Here is a 22,346-nt window from a genome sequence, read left to right as displayed (position 1 = left end):
TATTGCACACTTTTTCAGTCATAGTTATTTGTTTTTGTTGAAATAAGAATACATATTACAGATGGTGTTGGTGCCGCATTGTCCCATTGACATTTTAGGTACATATCTGAAATAAATATGGTACTGTTCACTGTAGGTACCATCAGAAGTAATGATAAAAATAATACATATTATAAATAAATTTTATTTTGAAAACATTTTAATAAATACCCTTAGACATTGCATATTCCAATAAATTATTGCAAAAATCAACAAATACAGATTGAGAAGCTGTCTTTCCGAGTAATTAATTATATATATTACTGAGATACTTCATAATGTTAAATTAAAGCGACCAGGAAAAGATTTTACGACAGCCGTACGTTTTGTAAAATACCTACTATTATAAACCTCTCAGGTGTAAAATGTATTGAACAATACAATCATTCCAAAATCAAATAAAACTGCAGATACGTTGGGTGTTCATAATCTTACCCCATGAAACCCCATAGTTTTACACATTAAAATACATAAATTTCAATTTATCGAACTAGTAGGTAAAGTACCTTACGAGTTGGTATATTATATTATTTATTTACAATAACATTGTCAGTCTCATCTCTAAAGTTTGCAGGATAAATCAGGTAATCTTCAACAGCTCCTGTGATAGACTAGATTGAATGTGTTCAGTTGCCGGAGGCAAATTGTCTATTGGTTGATTCGGTTCCTGAAATTCAAAACAACAGTATATATATTGCTGTTGATCTTTTAAAACCTCCAATGTGACATAATTGACATTTTACAAGAGGAATAAAAACTGCTTTATAAGCACAAAAATAAAGTAGGCTTTCATTTCTCTCTTCAAAATAATAACAGGTCAGGTGGCTTGTTATCTTCGAGTGATTGTAATAGCTTGAATGTAATGATTATTTGAATTGTAATGATTGGAGGTCATTGATTTACCAAATAAGATAGGCTTTTAGCTAAATTCGTATAGGTTTGACGCATACACAATTTTTGGCAGTTCGTAAGGCAATCTGCGCATCTATTCTATACACAAGGCTGCTATCGAGGGTAGTTTATCATATGTATTGAGGCGGTTAATTATTACAATAAGTTAACTGTCTGAACTGTCAAAAAGTACTATATGTATTTTAACAGCCACTCTCTTGGCTGTGTTAACTTTTAGACCGAGATAGAGTAAATCAATTTAACATATTGAGACTTGAGATGCAAGATAATGTTTTGACAAATAATTATGTTACAGTAGCCGCCTTAAGGTGACGCATCAGTGAAACGCCAAATAATTTCCAACTGTAGGCGCGACGAAATTTTGGACTCGCTGCCATTCACTGAGAGAATCTCGAGTCAGAAGCACGTCACTTTGCTGCGTGATGGCGACGGGTCAAGTAATTCTAAAATCGTGTAAAGATGACTAAAAACGTTACCCATTTACTTTAAAAAGAAAACATGTGAATGAATATATTATTATTGTTACTAATAGAACAATAAACAGAACATAAAATTAACGTATGTTGGATTTATATGAAAAATAATATTTCGTTTGACAGGTGTCATTTGCACCCGCGATCCGCAGTCCGCGCATCGCCTAGCAACGATCTTTTTAGACCGTGCCTCAACTAATGCATGCCCTTAATTTATAGTTCCCTGCGATCTATCAAATACCGAGTGGCTAGTACATAGTACATTATATTTGTTTTACCACACGCTACAATAGCAATGACATGTTTACAATTTTAACAACACCTCTTGTTAAATTTTAGAGTGAGATAAACAGTTTAGACGGCTAACTTATTGTAACAATAAATTATAATGCCTTAATACAGCCGCCACTAGCCGCCTTTTGTATAGAATAGACGCGCAGGGCCGTTCATTAGTCTGCCTATTGGTATTAGTCAATATGCCACCAATGAAATGAGGTTGTCAGCTGATTAGTACCAAGTGGTTTTCAGCTAATGACGTTATATATCACTATGATTAAGCTCCAATATCTTCCCTTCAGTTTATGACGCTCAAAGTCTATAAATCCATCTCGACACAATCCCTCTATTTTATACGATGTCGACCAGGCCTTCATTTGTCTTCCAGCCTCCCAAATGCCGTTTTTTTGTCACGCATAACACGTTCATTCAATGTACATATAAAACTAAATTACATTAAACCAGGTATATAGAGATATGCAGTAAAAAATTCACTTACATTAGTTCTGTCAACAAAATGCTCGGTGGATGGTTGTAAAGTGACCTTTTTTGAAGGAGATCTTGAAGAATTGTCACTGACTAACAGAGATTCTTTTGGCGGCGTGTTTGTGATTGATTTTCCCTCCAGCCTCGCCTGGTGAGCTTCGTTTATTTGCTGCATATGCATCTGCAATAGGAGACATGTTATGTACATGAGTAATGATAAATAAAAAATTAAGACGTTAGCCATGTTCAATCAGAAGTATATATAGGCCTCCTCGGAGTGGAGATCGTATTAACAAACTTTCTTTATGAAGAATAGTTGTTAGTCATTCGCCCAATCCACGGTCTAATCCGATCCCGGCGGCATCGGTCTAGTTAACTGCCCGGTCGGATTTTATTGCTTAGGGTCGAAAATGTTGTTTTTAAACGATCAACACATTAACAATTTTGCTCGGTATATCCGAGAAGTAACTCGTTATAAAAGTGAATAAATGTATGGAGAAAATCATAAACTAAAATGTCAACGAATATTTCCTCATTACATCCGAGATCTCGCTATTTCGGTGATCGTAATAACTAAGTTCGACTGGATGTTCATTATACCTGAATAACACTAATCAGGCGTTACTCAGGTAAATAGTGTTTAATGAACAAAGAATGTGTGCGCGCAAGTTGTATATAGCGGTATCCGCTCGCGATAGATGCATGAACATGTGGCGCCACTATCGACAAAGAGTTCAACAAACCTGACAACAATCAAATAAATATGTAGAACACTTTTTATTGTCATTAAGTTGTTTCTAACAAAGCATAATTAATTTGCGTACCAATTATCTCTGCAAACACAAAAGGCTGACAGTTTTAAATGTCTTATTATATTATTCATCTGTCGTTACTATGTTGACACCAATTGAAGTCAACAGACGCCATCTTAAATTGTCATGTCAAAAAGAAATTATGAATGATGGAAAGCACTGTAGGTGTGACTTGATAAACAATCAATATTAATTTATTATTTTTTAATCTATAATGTGCAGTTTTTATACTTTTACGATTGTATGCATATCAATTAAAAAATATTTTAATAATCATCGGACAATTAAAAAAATATGGCGACAATTTTAATTAAAAAAACAATTGTTACAATGTCAATTAAAATTTTCACATAATCTGTACTTCCATTTTGACATATGCATGGCTTTCGATGCTATTTCGCTTTATCGTAACACCAACATTATAAATGCATCTGGGCCTAAGTTGGCCTTAACTAAGTTGTTCTAATAAGAATAATAAACATGTCACTTGTTTTTTTTTTACTTCCACTAAGTCGCAGGCAGTAGGCAGCGTAAAAGCATTGCTTAAGGCCATTGGACCCGTTTTTTCCTGTCTTCTCAGAATCGTGGAAATGGCAAGGACGTTTAACACGAATTGACACATAATAAACACTTTATTTATTTAAAATCTAATAAATAATATTCAAATAACACTTTTTGTGTCATTAAAATTTTCTGATTCGCTTTACTTTTTAAAATAAATGACAAATAGTCGGTCCTGTTTTCGAAATTGGCCAAAACGACTGTCACGCCACAGTGAATTTTTGAACTTAATAATAGTTTTGCAGGTATATATTGTATGAAAGAAATGGGTAAAACAATACATTTCATTGATTAACTCACGTACTTTTTTTAATTTCAGAAAAATAAAGATTTTAAAGCCATTTTAGTTTTAGTATACATCAGCCAATTTTGAATGATTTTTTCTCACAAAATAATATATACTGCACAATAAAAATATTTTTTTATTATAATATAACATTTCCGTAATACTATAAATAATAATTAACAATGAAAAAATAAATAAAACCCTATAAATTCGGTACAATTAGTGACGCTATATTACCAAAACACGTCGTACGTTTTCATGTATTTATCCTATTTTCAGACAATTTAGATAAATAATTATTTTGCAAAATTAACAAAAAGAGACCATTTGATCGATTAATCCATATAGTTTTTCTAATTTCTCATTTCTAACCTTAGTAGGCTTCTAAATTTCAACGGTGAGGACGTCTTTTTTTTACAGTATTTTAACTCATAGAAAAATGACCTTTACTCGCATTGCAGTAACAATCAAATTGGCAAGACCACATGACGTAGACCAGGTGTTATAATTTGTGTTGACAAATCAAACATCATAAAATACCAGTGAATGTCAAACTGAGAAAAATGTAGTTATATTATATTATTTATTATCTTGTAATACAAATGGTTGCAGCATGTGAGATATTGTAAGATAATTGAATCTTATAACCACGGTGTCTACAAAGAAGTCCTAAAGGTATTCGTTCGGTGCAACATTTATAAAAAAAAATATTTTGGACTTGAGCAGTTTAGATAAAATATAGGTGGACTTTAATTATTTTGATAAATACCTACTTGGTTGGGCTTTAAACGATTTGAAAAACTTTGCATGTACTTAATACAGTTTTTATGTACCTGGGTCGCCATGTTTTGTTATTTTCAAAGGGACGTATCCAGGAGTATGTTTATTGGCATTATCAATAGAAACAAAATAATATTATTTTTCAAGGTCTATTTATTATCGATCTTAAGTGGTTTATGTCACAAATAGTAAATTTGTAGAAAATTTAAAGTAAAATACGTTTTCGAATGCTGTCATAGTAATGGCCACTGAAACATGTGTCATAATTTTCCTAATCGTCAAAATAATAATAAAATAAGTGTTTTGGGGCAGAAAATCACGTATATGTTTTATGATGTATGTATTTTTCAGATGGTTTGTGGTAAAATCTTTTTTTTTCATACTGCCACAATTCAACTATTCATAATTAATTGTTTGTTAAATTTTTCATTGTGCACTTTGACTTAATAGGTAGGTGTTAAAGTTTTTACCTTACTTTATTGTATTAATTTATTGTTAAGTGAGAATTAGCTGCTTTCGTTGTCAGTGTGTATTTGATGAGTGCGCATAGTGCCTGACGATGTCGAAAGGCGAAACCAGGATCGCATAAAACGACTCAAATGAAATAGTACAAAACTTAAATCCATTAGAATTTAATATATTTAATGCCGAGTTGAATTGAATGGAATCACCTTAGGCATTTATTAGTAATTATTTAACACAAGTAAAAAATATATTGAGGTAAGAACCTAGTTCATTGAATAATAAAAACAATATTACTCTTTACATCACAACTGACAAGATTTATATGAATTGTATATTGCCTGAACTCATTGATCCTAGACTAACACGGTCGATGGATATAAGAAACCCTCAATATCATAATTATATTAGATGCTATCAATAGAAAAGAAAAAAAAAGAAAAAAAAATAAAAAATAATAAAAAATAATAATTTATAATAGTTATTCTAATACATTACATACCGTTAAGCCTGTACACTAATTAAAGAACCAATTATTAATTTTCTATACACACTAATGTTCCGAAATCCTCCGCGGTGACCAAAACGTACTGCCGTCAAATACACGTTATTATAATAATGGTTTCTTAAATCTTGATTGTTGCGTAATAAATTTAAAAAAAATTGTAAAAAGTTGTAAATATTCATTGAATTGCTTTCTTTTATGAGTCATGTTTTTATAATTCAATAAAAACGCAATAATAACAGAAATCTTTTATGCATCTTGTGAATGTTTTAAACTTATAATTTGTAATGTGAGCTCATGAAAAAATGAATAACTTTTGTATTCATACACACCGATATATATAAATAATATACCAATTTGAAACACCTCAGAAACATACATAAGTATTAGATTTTTTTTTGAAAAATATTTGAATTTGAACCCACAATATGATAGGTTCAAGAAAAGGTGTCACTTCACAAATTCAGCATATCAATAATATGAGGTTCTTATTTGGAGGTCTACTATTTTTATTCTTATAATTTATTCTACCTACCACAAAAATGTTTATAAAATTTGTTAGGAAAAAAAATATTATTAATTCAACACTTTTAAAACCTCTGATTTCGTATCTACTCCCAGAGACACTGTTTGTTTTTTTATGCGCGCTCCGCATATTGCTATTTTGTTGTGGCTCTTACATCAAATTTAAATTTGATTCTTACGAATGAACCCATAGGCCTTAAGGCTACTTAAGTAACTAAGTTTGTCTATGCATTGGACCGTAAAAATTGAACAGACATTAATAAGAAAAAAGGATTTATTTTGCAAGATTTGGATCCATTCAAAAGGCCACAGATTCACAAACCCTGCCTTAATTGATTGTGTAGTAATTATTCCTGTTACCTGATTGGCATTGGTGACAATCTTGTGCTGCTTTCGCATGTGCTTATTGAGAGACTGTGTGTGGCCGTACGTCTGACCACACATTTTACATTTGTATGGTTTTTCTCCGGTGTGTCGTCGCATGTGGATGACCAGCACATTCGTGGCCGAGAATTGCTTACCTATAGCATAAAATAACAAGCATTAAACATAGTACAAACCAGTGACGAAGGGTGGACATAGGCTGTTGCACACTAAACTTTGCCAGTGATATTTATTTGTTTTCATTGAACGAAGAACACAATTTGTAGATAATTTAGGTACGCTATGGGCGATCCGACAACAATAGTGTACACTTTTTCAGTCATACTTATTTGTTTTCATTAAATTAAAAATACATACATACTACAGATGGTGTTGATTAGTTTTTTTAAATTCATTAAGCCCTCCCTGCCTAAAACAAATCGTAATTGATAAAAAATATTCTCCCATCTATAAAAATGTATGGTCTAGATCAGGGGAGGGCAAACTGCAGCCCGCGGGCCGCATGTGGCCCGCCGGGTATTTTTTCGCGGCCCGCCATCGATAATTGTACTTGTGATTACGAATAACTTTTTTATAATTTTTAAAAAAATATTGACAATAGATCATAATTTGAAGAATTTGTTGTTTCGTAAATGTATTATCTCAGTACGTATTCCTTGCGTCTCGTCTCACACTATGTAACCACGATTTTCTACGTTGAACATCGATTTCAATAGATATTGATAGTGTATCGACAGAGCTACAACTTGAGATTATTAATCTGCAGTGTGACACTAATTTAAGAGAATTGCATCGTCGTGAAGAAATCTCCAAATTTTACAATGCCCTTAATTCAGACAAATTCGACCAACTTAAAGAGTAGGTATACAAGAAAAATGTTCGTTATTTTTGGATCAACCTATATATGTGAACAAACATTTTCGATCATGAACCTCAATAAAAATTCTTTACGATCAAATATCTCCGATGCCCATTTACTAGCAGTTTTGAGCTTTGATTTTAAACAATATCAACTACAAAATTAACACCTAAATTTAAAAAAATGTACAACAGTTTCATTCTTCTCATTATTTTTTTTGTAATGTTTATTTTTCGTGATAATAAATAGTGTATATCTAAAAATGGTATTTTACTTGCGGCCCGCCGCTTATTTTGAATTCTTGAATTTGGCCCTCCATCCAAAAAGTTTGCCCGCCCCTGGTCTAGATAAATGAATATTTTTTTGACTAGTATCTACTATGGCTGGGATTAGGCAGGGTTTAATTGAATTTTAAAAACTAACAAACACTATCTACACACTGCAGTCTTAGTTCAATGAAAACAAATACGTTTGACTGACAAAGTTTAGTGTGCACTATTTATTTTTGATCGTAACAGTCCACCCTTCGCCACTGGTACATAAATTTGCCTGCGAACAAATAAGAAATGTATAAAAACTGTTCACTTAACAAAATGATAATATAAATTATATAAATGTCGATAGCTATTTCGGTTGCGAAACCGTTATCAAGGCTACAGAGATAAATGGTTTGTTTCTGTTTAAGTATTCAACTAGCAGGCTGAATCCTTCCTCTCTTTCACACCAGCAACTAACTATTAAAACAGGTTATAATATTAAATTTTGTATGGTGTACTCGAATAGATTAGTTTGTTTTTACTTACCACACAATGGGCAGACATGTGGTTTTTCCCCAGTATGAGTCCTCATATGAACGGCTAATTTGTTGGCAGTGAATCGCTTACCACACACCGAACAAATATATGGTTTTTCCCCCGTATGAATTCTTGAATGAATTGACAGAATGTTCTTGGATGTGAACTGTTTTCCGCAAACGCTGCATATGTGCGGCTTCTCGCCTGAAATCAATGTAAAACAAAGACGGTGGAGAAAACCCATTCTACCAGACGAAGTCTGAATATATGAAAGTGAAACTGAAAAAAGTGAAATAACTGTACTACGGATCAGAGACGAGGACAATAAAGTTGTAATCAAATTGAGATGCTTTCACGTCACTGCCACGCTATCTTTGCGACAAATTTAGTCTATGGTTTCGTCATTTTGCAGAATATTTTGAACGATCACTACCTCTCTAAATTCAATTATAATGTGCCAACTCTAATGTATTGTATTTTGAATTATTATTAATTATTCATGCTAATTTTAACAGCTTCTACGTGTGCGTATGTTAAAATTACTTGCGATATTATATCCATAGATAATATTGTGAACAGAACCCAACCTGCAGACCATAAATAGACAATATTCTTATAGAAAATACATATTGCCAACCACTAAAAACAAAAAAACATGATTATGACATGAATCAAAAATGTGGAATATGATAAAAACATTACAAAACGTCATGCAGGTGTCGATGCAGTGCGGTTCAACGTGATGTGATCTCATCGTTGATTTGGTGATTTCGGCAGATTTTTCCAACTGACAATGTTCGTTTAAAGGTTCAAAATATGCTATGGGATGGGAGCATCAGTCCAAGTGTAAATACTAAGAAAAACGACATTACACACTTTATCCCGAAGCTTCAGCTTACTGTGATGTCACGTGATAGTCCGCATCATGCACCATAATATATTTTGCGCTTAACTGTCAGTGATTTCAAGAAGCTAAAAGTTGTGTTTGAGTACAGAACAAAGAATTAGATTATAAAAGAATTATTAGCATGAATCATAAGATGGACCGATAGTTAAATCAATAAGAGCACTCACTCAGCCAATGTATAAGACACTAGCCTTTTCACACCAGATATTCCAGGTTTGAGTCTCGGAGAGGTCACAATATGTACTTTTTCTAACCCTGGATGTTTTTGTGATTGTTTCACGACTGTAATTGGCAGTGGCGAAGGGTGGAGGTAGGCTGTCAAGATCTGACATAAATGGTGGCACACTAAACGTTGTCAGTCATAATTATTTGTTTTCATTGAAATAAGACTACAATTCGTGGGTCGGGATGTGTAGTCAGGTAAGTCACAAAACAGCAAAAATGAGATATGAATGCCACTATACTAAAAAAAAAATAATCTTTCGTTCTGTGTAGTCAGATAAGTCGTACGTCTCACCATTAGCGAGATGCATTTTCAGTCAAAACATATTTTTTATTTTACGGGGTGTGTACACAGTTAAGTCACATGAGTAGTCAGATAAGTCAACGTTTTGTGTGACTCACCTTACTACTCATGGTTGGCTTATCTTCAAATGTCATACCTACTCCATCATGATCTTGGTGAATCTAACGAATTTTTTAAGATATTTTGAGAAATTTTGAAAAAAAAATAGCAACAGAACGTTAGTAAAATAGTCATATTTTAATAAATTATGACTTATATAAATAAGTGTGTGTATTATTAGTATGTTGACGATTCATATGGTAGCATAAAACATCCTGATTTTAATATTCAAGAATTATTAGTTTAATTTACCAACATTGAAGAACCACACCCTTCATGCTTAAATAATGCTTCCACGATTACACATCACAACATTGTTTTAAGCTATGACCCTCGTTCTCGATTCAGAAGAAATAATCACCAAAAACGTAACTTAAAGAATGATACAAAAGCCTCCAGAAATGATAAAGAAGTTGCACGAATTACTGGCAAAAGTTACAATGTAGGTACCTATAATGAAAGTTATGAATATGGAAAAAAGTCGTATCAGACAAAGCGAACCAGGAAAACATCATTTTCGCCAAGTAACAGTTCAATATTACTTGACTGTTGTTTACGGAAACCAATTTGTAAAGGTTGTACATTAAAAACATTACGTGAAAGTCACAACTTTTTTGGACATGTTTTGAAAAAAAAACGTGCGACTGCTTCCGGTATACTCATTCAAGAAGATGCAAGAGGAAAAATATCCCTAAAAACAAAGATAGCGAACAAGATAGGCAAATAGCAAAGACACATATGTGACTGTCAGAAAATACTTACCGCCACATTTGACAATAACTGTGATGTATTCTCAATATTTGAAGAGTATTAGCTGTAATCCCATCAATATTCGTTTATACGCAGAAATATTCCATGGCATGAACTTAACATTCAAACGGCTAAATAAGGATACTTGCCAAAAATGCGATAAACTTATGTACATATATACAAATTAAGAATTCCACCGATGATGAAGAAAGAAATAAAAATCGTGAGGAATTGAAAGAGCACCATATCATGACGAAGCTGACTTTGCATATTCAGCTAAGAGTTGTGATAAAGAGTACTTGCAAGATTCCTCTTGCCAAATTGTAACATTTGACATGCAGCAATGTATGCCCACACCGGTTGTTGAAAGTTCCCTGGCTTTTTACAAACGACATTTTGACAGTGCATGATTGTGATAATAACCAGGGATATTGCTTTGTATGCCATGAGCTCTTGCTAATAGAGAAGCTAACGATATCGCTGCATGCCTGTTCAAATACTTAACCAAGGGGATACATGATAATATTAAGCATGTGATCATGTATTCCGATAGATGTGCGGGTCAAAATAAAAATAGCCACGTAGCTGTAATGTGCATGATAGCAGTGAAACATTCTGAGACTTGAAACAAAATTGATTAAAAAATTTTAGTCCCTGGCCACACACATATGGAGTGCGATAGTGACCATCGCATAATTGAGAAGAAGAAAAAGACATTTTGGTGGAACGATCGAACATCCTCATGATTGGGCCAAATCAATATGCGAGACTGCAAAGAAAAATCCTTTTCAAGTCACTGAAATAACTCGTGCAGATTGTTTTAACTACTCGTATCGTATAGACACATATGGGAATAAGTTTGTTTGGAGAGATGTTAAGTGGCTTTAATTCAACAAACACGAACCGGGAATAGTGAAATTTAAAAGAACTCTCGACGAGACGACTGCATTTTAACAAATTTCATATATAAGACGAGACAAGACGAAAGATTTGATAGACTTACTTCCATACATTTCACCTTATTATAGAGAATTTTATGAGTCACTTGAGACATCTGAGACAGTCAGGGATATTTAACCTGATACAATTGAAGAAATCCGTACTGAAGTTTAATGATAACGATGAACCTTTATAATATTCAGGTGTGTGTGCCTTTTCACTACTTAAATAACATTAAAGTAAAAATAAGTTATAAAAATTCTAATTTTAAATTTATATAATATTTTGTTCAATAAACCGATAAGATTTATGTATAAAATGTGTGTTTTATTGCTAATATTAGTCGGATTTACATGAAAAAATAATAATATTACTTTGTGCGTAGTAAGGTAAGTCAATCATTTTTTGTGCAAATCCAGATAAGTGAATTCCCTTTTTTTTAAACCAATTAAATTTTAATGAAACAAAATAGTTAGCATACTTATAGGACATATAATTAAAAGCCAATTACATGTACTTTGATTTGTTACTCATAAAAAAACATAACTATAATTAGGGGAATGTGGGGAATTTTTTGAAGTTTGTTTTTGCTATATCTCAAAATGACAATTTGTGACTTATCTGACTTCACATCCCGACCCACGAATTTATAGATGGTGTTGGTTAGTTTTTAAAATTAAATTAAACCTTTCGACACCAAGCCATAATAGATAATAGTTAAATAATACTAATCCATCTATAAAATATCTAAAATTATGCAATTAAACCATACGTGAGTTTGAATGTTATATAGATAGAATAATATTTTTTATCTTTTATAGTTTGGTTTAGGCAGGGCTTAATGAATTTAAAAAAGTGAACCAAAAATATGTATAATAATATGTAATTGTGTTCTTAATCCAACGAAAACAAATAAGTATAAATGAAAAGGTGTGCACAATATTATTATATATTAACAGCCTATCTCCACCCTTCGCTACTGGTGATTGGTACAGGGAAAAATATGAGTTTGAATCTCATTTCGTCCAGCTTTTTTTTAGGATTCTATAAGAACAGTTAACGCCATTACCCGTGTGACTTCTCTGATGAATGTAGAGATTGTTTTTGGCGGTGAATCGCTTCCCACAGAGCGTGCAGACATGAGGCTTTTCTCCCGTGTGCACACGCATGTGCGTCTTGAGCTCGTAGCTGGTGTAGTAGGCAGAGCCGCACTGGTCGCAGCTGTAGTTGCGCTCCTTGAGGTGCCGCTTCCGGTGGATGGCCAGGTTGTCTTTCTTGCTGAAGCTTTTGTCACACAGGTCACACTGAAATGGTTTTTCGCCAGTGTGAGTCATCACGTGGACCTGAAATTGGGAATTAATCACGATAAATTGTGTGCCATGTTGTATACGAAACTGTAAAATGAATATACCATATCATCCACATTATTAATGTGCCAACTTACAGCTTTCTCCGTCAGATGTTTTTTTAATTTTAGTATGTTCATTTTTAAAATTCAATTATACCCTACCTAATTCAAGCCATCGTATATAATTAATTGTCAAAAAATATTCATTTATCTATAAAATATCTAAAATTATGACTTTAAACTATACATAATTTAATGTATTTTATAGATAGAAGAATATTTTTATCGATTATGGTTTGGTGGTTTAGGCAGGGCTTAATGAATTTAAAAAACCTAACCAATACCATCTGTAATAATATGTATTATTAATTCAATGAAAACAAAGTATGACTGAAAAAGTGTGCACTATTTTTGTCGGATCACCCATAGCACATCTTAACTACTATGGTTTGGTTTGGTAGGGTTTCATTGAATTTTAAAAACTAACCAGCACCATCTGCAAATTGTATTCTTAGTTCAATGAAAACAATAATAAGTATGACTGACAAAGTTTCGCGTGCACTATTTATGTTGAATCTTAACAACCTATCTCCACCCCTTGCCACTGCCTTACGAGGGTCGCCTTACTTACTACGAGACTTTTACGATTGTTTGTGATCGTATTAAATTTTTGGGTTGACACCGCATATTATTCTCTTGAGGATGGACTCTTCAACGAGCTCAAAACATCAAAGAAAGAACACAATTTTAGGAAGTGATTCAACCGATAGACATTAATAGATTTTTCTTTAAACTCTCATATAAAGTTAAATGGTAGAATACATTACCTACTATAAAAATCATGCTATATTATGTACCTTTAAATTATCTCTATATTTGAATTGTTTGCCACATTGATCGCAAGTATGGTCCCGAGTTTTGCTGTGAACTTTTATATGATTCTTTAACGTCTTCGTATCAGGGAAGGATTTTTTACAAATGCTACATTTCAAATCTTTATTCAAGACCTTCATTAAGTCTCCTTCGATCTTACAATCGTATTCGATATTCTTTAAAAGTTTCGGTTTTCTGCCTCTCTTTTTAGGATTTTTCGTAGGTCTCTCCGCATCGCCATGTCTCAACTTTTTCCGTTTGCTCTTCCTCGGCAGAATAGAATTTTCATATTCGGCGACATTTTGGGCATAATTATTTTTCAAATTGTTCTCTAATGGCGCGCTTTTTTGTATTTGAGAATGTTTAAGAGATTTTGACAGATTTTCGTGTTCTTCTGTTTCGTATTCTATTTTCAAATCGTCTAAAATTTCGATCGTGAAATCTAGAGAACTGTCGAAAAAGTCACAGCTGTTTTCGTTGTTCGATTCTTCTTTTATAGCGTTTAAAGTTTGCGCGCAAGACGTGTCTAAAAATTCAGAACTACTGCCGTTCGGTATATCATTTTTTCCTTGAATCTGTTGTAAAATGGATCTAATTTTCTTATCCGATACTTCACACTTTTCTCTAAAATTTAGAGCAGCTCCTAGTTCTTTAAAACACAAATTGCACATGTGCGTCGGACCACCGTCTTCGGTGACGCTGACTTTGGCGAAGCACATAATTTTATCGCGTAAGGATACCGAACTTTGGCTTTCAAATAATGAAATCATGTTCGGCTGTTTGTGTAGACAAGTTCTGCATTTTGATTTTATTTCCAAATCCATATTTATGTTTATATTAGGCCGCATAACATACGAGAATTACGTAGATGATCAAACATAACATTCGTACACGATTTGACAGCTATCAATCCAAATTCCAAGCATAGATAATTCCAAGTACTGCCAAGTACCATAGACAATTTGCTATTCTATTCTATAATGCCAGGCTGTAAAAACCAGTTATCCCCAGAATTTAATAATGCCAAATGTATAATATTATGCGATGCATGTTTTAGTTTTTGACATTGAACCACCGCACAAGAATAATATTCAATTTATGTTTTAAAAAATTAATAGTTGCTTTGGATTTCAGAAAAGTTTTTTTTAACATTTTTTAAATTTCATTTGAAAAATATAAATATGGACGATAATTATCCTGCCAATAGACGTGTTTTACATTAAATATATTATATTATTTTGTCATAATAATTTTGGTCTTGAGAGCTGGTTTTGACCTTATTGTAAATGTAATTATGACTTTATTTGTTAAACAGGTTTCTGAAATGAATAGAAAAGTGAGAATTGGGCCTAGCATATCCGCCCTTTAGTTGGAGCATATGGACACCACGAGGTGCCTCCAAGAAGCCCTGTCGCTCGTCAGTCTTTTTGCATTGTTCCAGATCAAACCAGCATCGGAATTCAGTTGGCTTGAAGAACAGGCAAGCCAGGTTGAAGTTCTCTTCTGGCACCGCAGAACGTGGCCGAGCCAGATCCAACATTGCTTCTTCACTCTTAGCGTGATGAGAGGCTGCTTGGTGCGTTCTCTTATCTCCTCGTTACTTCTTAAGTCATGACCGAGTACAATCGTGAATCCCAAACACTCCGCATCGAGGTGAAGTTGCTCCAAAACCTGACATATAGATTTGTACTTAATTCACTTTCAGCAAAATAGGATCAAAAACTCTCTGTGGATCTATTTAATACACAAGGTGGCTATCGACAGCTAAAGTGATAAATATTATCACGTTATCAATATTTATGTATTGAGGCGGTTAATTGTTACAATAAGTTAACTGTCTCAACCGTATATCTCGCTTTAAAAGAACACGGCCAAGAGAGCACTTTTTTACAGTTTAGACAATTAACCACTCAATACATAAATATGATAAACTATTGTCGATAGCCGCCTTGTGTATAGAATAGCTTCGCTGATGTACATAGAGTTATCATTATGATTGAAATTAAATTATAGTCTTATAATCATAGTGAAAGTAGGGTGACCAAACACAATTTCTTCCTATGTGTTTTGTCTATGGTTGCAATCGGGGATATCACCCCAGTCGTATCGTCTTGTCTCACTTTCCTTTCCTTCCACTCTTTTTTACCCGCCTGAACTATCAAACCTTATTTTCAATGTGGTATAGTTATAAATAAAATGTGATTGGAAATGCGAGACGTAGTGAAACAATATGACAATTCATTCATGTTATATTTATTATCTACATTAAAATCATACTTATGGATAGTTTACATGTTTAAATCATTAGTATCTATATCACTATACCTATATTCTTTATAATCAATCAAATTTCAAATTAAAACGAAGAAAAAAGCAATACTGAATTCCCATTTATCAGATAAAAGCATTTTTTTTGGATATACTATTACAGTGTTACTTCTATACTCTGGCCAATCTGTCGTGACGAAAATTTCAGGAATAAAATATCCCCCGCAGACAGTAGCAACACTGTATACAGTGCCAGAATATGGAAATCGAACATTATTACGACTAAATAAATTGTCAGGTAAATTGTCTATAGAAGATTAAAACAAAAATACAATAAATGTACCCATAAAATTTTGAAAGAAAGAAATAATGAGATACAATGAGCTTTTACTTCACTAAAAATATTATATAGGAATTGGCGTTTAATCACAGTAAATGGACTTACATCGTTAGACAGGTATTGAAGCTTATTAAATAATCATTGGATTTCATTTAAATCACCGAATAGATATTATTTGATGTGAGGAAATTTGTATCAATATAATATTATAATACGTAAATACTTGTCACCTTGCATGATAATATATTGGAAGATTATAACATAAATTCATTTGGTGTGAATATATTAATGATAGAAACTTTTAATTTCTTTTTCAATAAAGCTTTGGATCGTTATTATTATATAAGCGGAATTCTATGGAGCCGATTTATAACAATATTAAAATAGGTATGACATTTAGGTAGGTAGTGCATTTTATAGTCAGACATGTTATTATTATTTAGTGTTGCCTGTTTTATTTAAGTGACTAAATATCCCTAGATTTCCCTTTCGTCTACGATAATAATATTTGTTATTTATAAAAAAAAAACAATTCCAATTACTAGAAAACATCAATTTATATTCCACATCTATATGTCGTTCTTTAAGATAATAGATATTTTAAATGAGCCTTTGATAAATAATAATTTTAAATCACAATATGAAATCAGACGTCTTTTAAGTAAAATTAATTATTCTCAATACATTAAAAACAATGATCATTAGTTACTACAACATTCTTATACAATTAAAATAAAGATTTTCTATGGCCATAACACATTAAAATTCCACAGAAGCCTAGTAACATAAAGATAACATATCAGACCATTTTGTTTTAGACTTCAATTCATATCGGAATAATATTTAAATAATAGGACTTAGGTATGGGCAAGAATTTTTTCACATCCAAAGTGTTCCTTAGTAGCCATAAAGTAAAAAAAAAACTCTTGTAACTATAAAATAATGTGATTATAAAAAAATAAAACAACCAAATGGATATAGATAAATGGTTAATAGTTAAATTTAATTAAATTCATTGATCAGTATGCAGTATAATTTAAATTCTTTTGAAATATAAAAAAACATTTTATCAAAAGCTTATATTTATGAAATTCTTGTTCTGGTAAATTAAAAAAAAGGTATAATATTACGTAGTTGAGAGTTTATCAAAAACCTCTGTCATGTAAACAGTTTTTGTTTTTTATATTTAAAAATCAGAAAATGTTTATTAGAATTTATACTTCATGCATTTCGGTAAAAGAAAAAAATTATACTATTCACGCAATACATAAAATTTGCATTATTGTCTACTGATTCAATTCGAGAAATATATAAAACAAAATACATTCAAATTATGTAGTTATAGTATGAATGGTCAGGTGGTTTTATTCGTTCAATTGTAATATAAAACAAAATCGTCGATTTCTCTGCCGTCAGACATGAGCAGAACACTTGACATTCGTTGAAATGCTCAATGGTATCCAGCGCAGAGAGCACGAACGTTCTGAGATTTAAACAGTTACATGGTTCATGTCTTTTTGAGGCCTTAAAGTCAAACAAAATCTACAAAAAAAAACGTTTTTCTAAATCTAGCTAGGCTAAGTTGTTTCTATTTTTGGGTCCCTCTATAATCAAGACATGTATGTCATAGACAACTAAACGCTACTAGAAGTGCTTCGGCTATGAATTTATAAACATATGATAATGGAGAAACTGACAGTAAAAAAACTTACGCTCACTTTTATAAACCCTCGCTCGGTCATGTCACTAGGATTGTCACGAAATACACTGATAATAAAAATCTAATGATAACAATGATAGCAATATCGAAACTCTGTAATCTCTTATACAGTGGAAATTTGATTTATTAGTCAAAGGAGTGCATAGTTATATATTTGCCTCGTAGCACAAAGCAGCAGATATGAAAATAAATAAGATTTATTGTTTACTATATGCAAGGGGTAGAATTTAACAGACTTGTCTCTTATACGGAGACGTAAATGTTATTTGACTTTATGCCACGGTGTTGCTGCTCTTCAAGAGATAAAAATTAATAACAGTAGTGCGGAAGAGAAGTGATGAATAACAAATGACTGATTGTAAGCACTAGGTGTTATATTTATAAACATAGAGACTAGCAGTGGAATTGGTGTGCCGTCAACAACCTTATCAATGTACAAGTCTTTTAATGGGTGACTCAATTTAGTTGAAACGTGTCGCTAAACAAATTGCGTCTTATATTTGGTTTCCTCACGCTATCACCAACGGCTCGTCGTCGGCGAATCCTCGGATGCGCGGAGCATCATCTTCATCTGGAAAATAAAATAATATTTCATTATAAAGTAAATTACCTAAATAATTATTGCATAATGTATTGTAAAGTTTATTGTTTATGAATTACTTCATTATTTATGGTAGATTTGAAGGCAAACGAGGAATCATACCTTATTTAAAAATTACCGTCAAATACAATAAATAAACTTTTGAAAGTTATCTGTAAACTGTAGTCCTAGTTCATGAAAAACAAATATGTATGACTAAAAAAGTTTAATATGCACTATATATTACGCCCACGGTGGCCGCGCGGCTTAAGCGTTGGACTATAGCGCCGTGGGTCCCAGGTTCGAATCCTGGGTCTGGCAAGTACACATATTGTTCCACTCTTTGTCACTGTGTAATACCGATATATTTTCTTTCGATACGACATCCCTAGCCCCTTTAGCAGTATGGTTAATCCAGAGCAAACCATTATGTATATTTTCTAATATACAAAATTTCATTTTAGTGTCATATTTGGTTAAAATACAGAGCAAACAATGAATAAACTCACCCATGATATCGGAATGGTTTCCGAGAGTGGCGGCACCGGATCTGGAGTCATATCTCGGGTTCGCGAAGCGGGCGAAGGAAGTCGAGAGCCGACGATGCTTCAGCGCGAGAACGATCAAAGCGGCGCAGGCCACGATCGATATTATCGCCAGCGGAGTGCCGATGAACACCGACATGTGGGTGTCTTCCTCTGTGTCCCATTTTTCTAAAGAAAACATCATAATATGTACGGAAAGACATATTGAGGAGCAAAGGATTACAGGTATCCGAGTGAATAGATAACTGAGTTGACCAAATCAACTTCAGAGTTAAATATGCGATTGTACATTCTACATACCTAATCAATATTTGAGGTCTTGCACATTCCTATGCCCAAGAAAAACTATTAACACAATGCTTACAGGCCCTTTTAATTAATTTTGTAATTAACGTGTTAATTTGCATTTGAAAAGTAATTAGCAAAAACACAATTTTGTGCGACCCGTAAGCTATGGGTTAATATTTCTATATTAGGTTTATTAGTGTTTGCCTTGTGACAAGTAGGTGAAAACATTCAAATTAGATATGTCGCTATGAAAATAAAAATAACATTTTATTCACACAAGTTCATTGAGTGAAATCCAATTATAGGAGAGAGATGCTTATAACATTTCATTTAAAGTAGGTAAATATTTAAATTCATTAAAAAAAGCAATCTCTTCACGGAAGACAGGTTAATCAATGCGCAATTAAATATCTGAGAATAAAGAAACCTAATTGTGTCTCTTTTGATGCCACTTTCGTATCTAGACTCAAAATACAATCTTTGTTACTAAATATTAAAATATCGACCACATTTTCGACTACCTATTCATGTGAAGATGTTTTCGGCCAAATCAGTATTAAAAACAAAACATAGAAAATGGATGTCAATGCACGGTTATCAACTTTACAACAATGCTATCAAAGATGCAGACGCATATTTCGCACTATTTTTCAACCATCTTTCTCAAAATATCAGAGGTTAGTTATATTATGTTCTAATGTGACCTAATTGCAATCAATCGTCTTGATGATAGTAATCTAATACTGCTCACCTGACCTAGTAATTATCAGTTAATCTGTCATTCGAATTCTCGAGATGGGACATACCTAGAGGCATATTGAGAGATCTGATCTCGCTGAGCGGGCTCTTGTATCCCCTGTCGGTGACGAGCCGAACGGAGAGAGAGTAATGGCAGCCAGGTTCCAGCCCTGTGATGGCGGCAGGAGGGGACTGCACTTGCACCACTCGGTCAGTGGAAACAGTCTCATTTTTGTTCTCTGTCACTAATACTTCATAGTGGTACCTGGAAACGACAGAAACAATGAAAAATTTAATACCATCGACTGAAGGTACTTAATGAAATTTAAAAACAATTAGGTTACAACATTATTTTCTCAGAAGTGATTTCAAAATTATGTATGTTCAATAATTAGAATGTTACATTCTTGAATCATGTGAATTATTCATTGAATAAAATAAGTATTTAATTAAAAATTATTAGCAAGCTCAAGGAAGCTACAACATTAAAATATCTTGGGAGTGATTCGTGACGTCGGTTAGTAATTTTTATATAATATATAAAAAATAAAATATATAATTTTTATATAATATAATAAAAGTCTTACTTTTTTCAAAAAGATTTTTTCTATTGGTTATAATATATCTATTTTCTCAGAAGTGTTTTCAAAATTATGTATGTTCGATAATGATAATAATAATCGTGTAAGCAATCCATCTATGGTGAGTGCAATATTGAAATTATATAAGTAAAAATGTTCATGGGCTTACTGGTGTTGGCTTCCAGGTGAGAAACTGGTGGGCAGATCCATGTTCTGCCAGTACAGGACGAAGGTGCCGTTGACATCGCGCCAAAGTTGCAGCTGGTGGGGGGGAGGGATGGGCGGACCAGCCACCAGAGCCACTGACTGCACCGACTCGGAAATGTCACGCTGATAACACAGAGCATACACTTCTATGAATATACTACTACTAATAGAATTAAAATATCAAAAAACTCAGTATTAAATGAAGTGTGTATTTTCAAATAATATAAGTAAGTTCACATATAATTATTGTCAAAATCAAAAAAAAGTATGTATTACTATTATGTAATTTCATATGAGCGAGGTTTGTATTAACAGATTTTTGTTTTGCATCTATCAATTAGAAATTTACTGATGGGCACAGTACTTCAAGTGCTGGAAGCATGGCCCTCACATCCTGAGGCAGGGGCCCAAGCTATGCTTAAAGGCAGTGGGACGTTCTACAAAAGCGTTTTCTTAACGGAGTTTCAGGAATTATGAAGTTGTCAAATATCGACATAAAATAATCAAAAATTGTATCACGGAACTAGACATTTTAAAATGTTAATACTCTTCATGTAAAATAGCGCTGCATGTGACTTTTTTCGAATTAGAGAATTTGTGATGAATATTATCTCACTTATCAGGACGACCCCCCGGTCCCGGACCTCCGGGCTAGAGTCCTGTCAGCCCCCCCCCCCCTTGTGCAAGGCTGGAAGGCTGTCTCTATTCTTAGCTGTTTGCAAGAGTATCTACCCATTTTTATTGATGGACATTTCCAACTATCTTCTACCATTTCGTGTTGACTTTCTCTCGAAGCCTTCTTCAAGGCTCCAGAATTACCACCATAGACGCCGGATCCAGATTCAGAATATATTATCATAAAATAACATATCAATTCTTTTATGTTTCAGAGCCTGTACACAAGTGCTCTACCAAACTGGCTACGATGGTTATTGCTAATAATATAAATGATGTCAAATTAATAACTGACCTGCACCGAGACGCTGTACTGCCCTCCATACTCCATATTGACGAAGGTATGTGACAAGCTCGTGTTGCTTGTAGGGTTGAGACGAACTGTTGACGTCTTATTCAGAGTCAACTCAGTTACGGTTATCTAAAAAATAAGATTAACAATTTGAAAAATGATGCACATACAATTTTAATATTTATAATAATATGGACTATGTAAATGTTTAGGTTTGAAGTATCACACTGTCTGTCTGGACACGACTGCAGACATGTCTATAAATAGAAAAGCACACATGTATTCCGCACCTTGATACTCATTTCAATGACTGCCACGCAATTATTTGAAATACATAATTTTATTTGAATTTTGAATACATTAGATGTAAGCTGCAGGAAATTAATACGTAAGGAAACGTAAATGCAAAAAATCAGGGTTGCACTATAGATCTTAACCCATAGGCATCCAAACACGAGAAATTCTCGTGTTTGAACATGTACATGGGAATGTTTTTTTTTACAGTATATTAGGGCA

General features: G+C 33.0%; 2 protein-coding genes across 2 annotated transcripts in view; both read right to left on the bottom strand.

Annotated features, from left to right (window-relative positions):
• Positions 1 to 166: 166 nt before the first annotated feature.
• On the bottom strand, positions 167 to 14,509 carry LOC147070673 (uncharacterized). Its single transcript, XM_085949112.1, has 6 exons — positions 13,581 to 14,509; positions 12,445 to 12,718; positions 8,164 to 8,358; positions 6,478 to 6,638; positions 2,200 to 2,367; positions 167 to 706 (listed from the first exon to the last, which is right to left on the bottom strand). Exons 1-6 carry the CDS (start codon positions 14,442 to 14,444, stop codon positions 620 to 622), a joined length of 1,749 nt encoding a protein of 582 aa, XP_085805238.1. The 5' UTR covers positions 14,445 to 14,509; the 3' UTR covers positions 167 to 619.
• Positions 14,510 to 15,833: 1,324 nt separating this feature from the next.
• Positions 15,834 to 22,346, bottom strand: part of LOC147070671 (sortilin-related receptor-like) — a 76,978-nt gene continuing 70,465 nt past the window's right edge. The window contains exons 21-25 of the mRNA XM_085949110.1: positions 21,834 to 21,959; positions 20,826 to 20,986; positions 20,144 to 20,340; positions 19,014 to 19,217; positions 15,834 to 18,495 (exon numbers count right to left, since the gene is read on the bottom strand). Of these exons, the coding sequence (XP_085805236.1) occupies positions 18,434 to 18,495; positions 19,014 to 19,217; positions 20,144 to 20,340; positions 20,826 to 20,986; positions 21,834 to 21,959 (750 nt within the window). The 3' untranslated portion in view covers positions 15,834 to 18,433. The remainder of the gene's footprint in view (positions 18,496 to 19,013; positions 19,218 to 20,143; positions 20,341 to 20,825; positions 20,987 to 21,833; positions 21,960 to 22,346) is intronic.

Source organism: Rhyacophila brunnea, unplaced genomic scaffold (assembly GCF_057557595.1).
Source record: "Rhyacophila brunnea isolate RB1 unplaced genomic scaffold, BYU_Rbru_1.0 scaffold_21, whole genome shotgun sequence".
In the NCBI taxonomy this organism is placed as follows: Eukaryota; Metazoa; Arthropoda; class Insecta; order Trichoptera; family Rhyacophilidae; genus Rhyacophila; species Rhyacophila brunnea.
The sequence above is the reverse complement of the archived record's forward strand: the minus strand, read 5'-3'. Positions and strand labels throughout refer to the sequence as shown.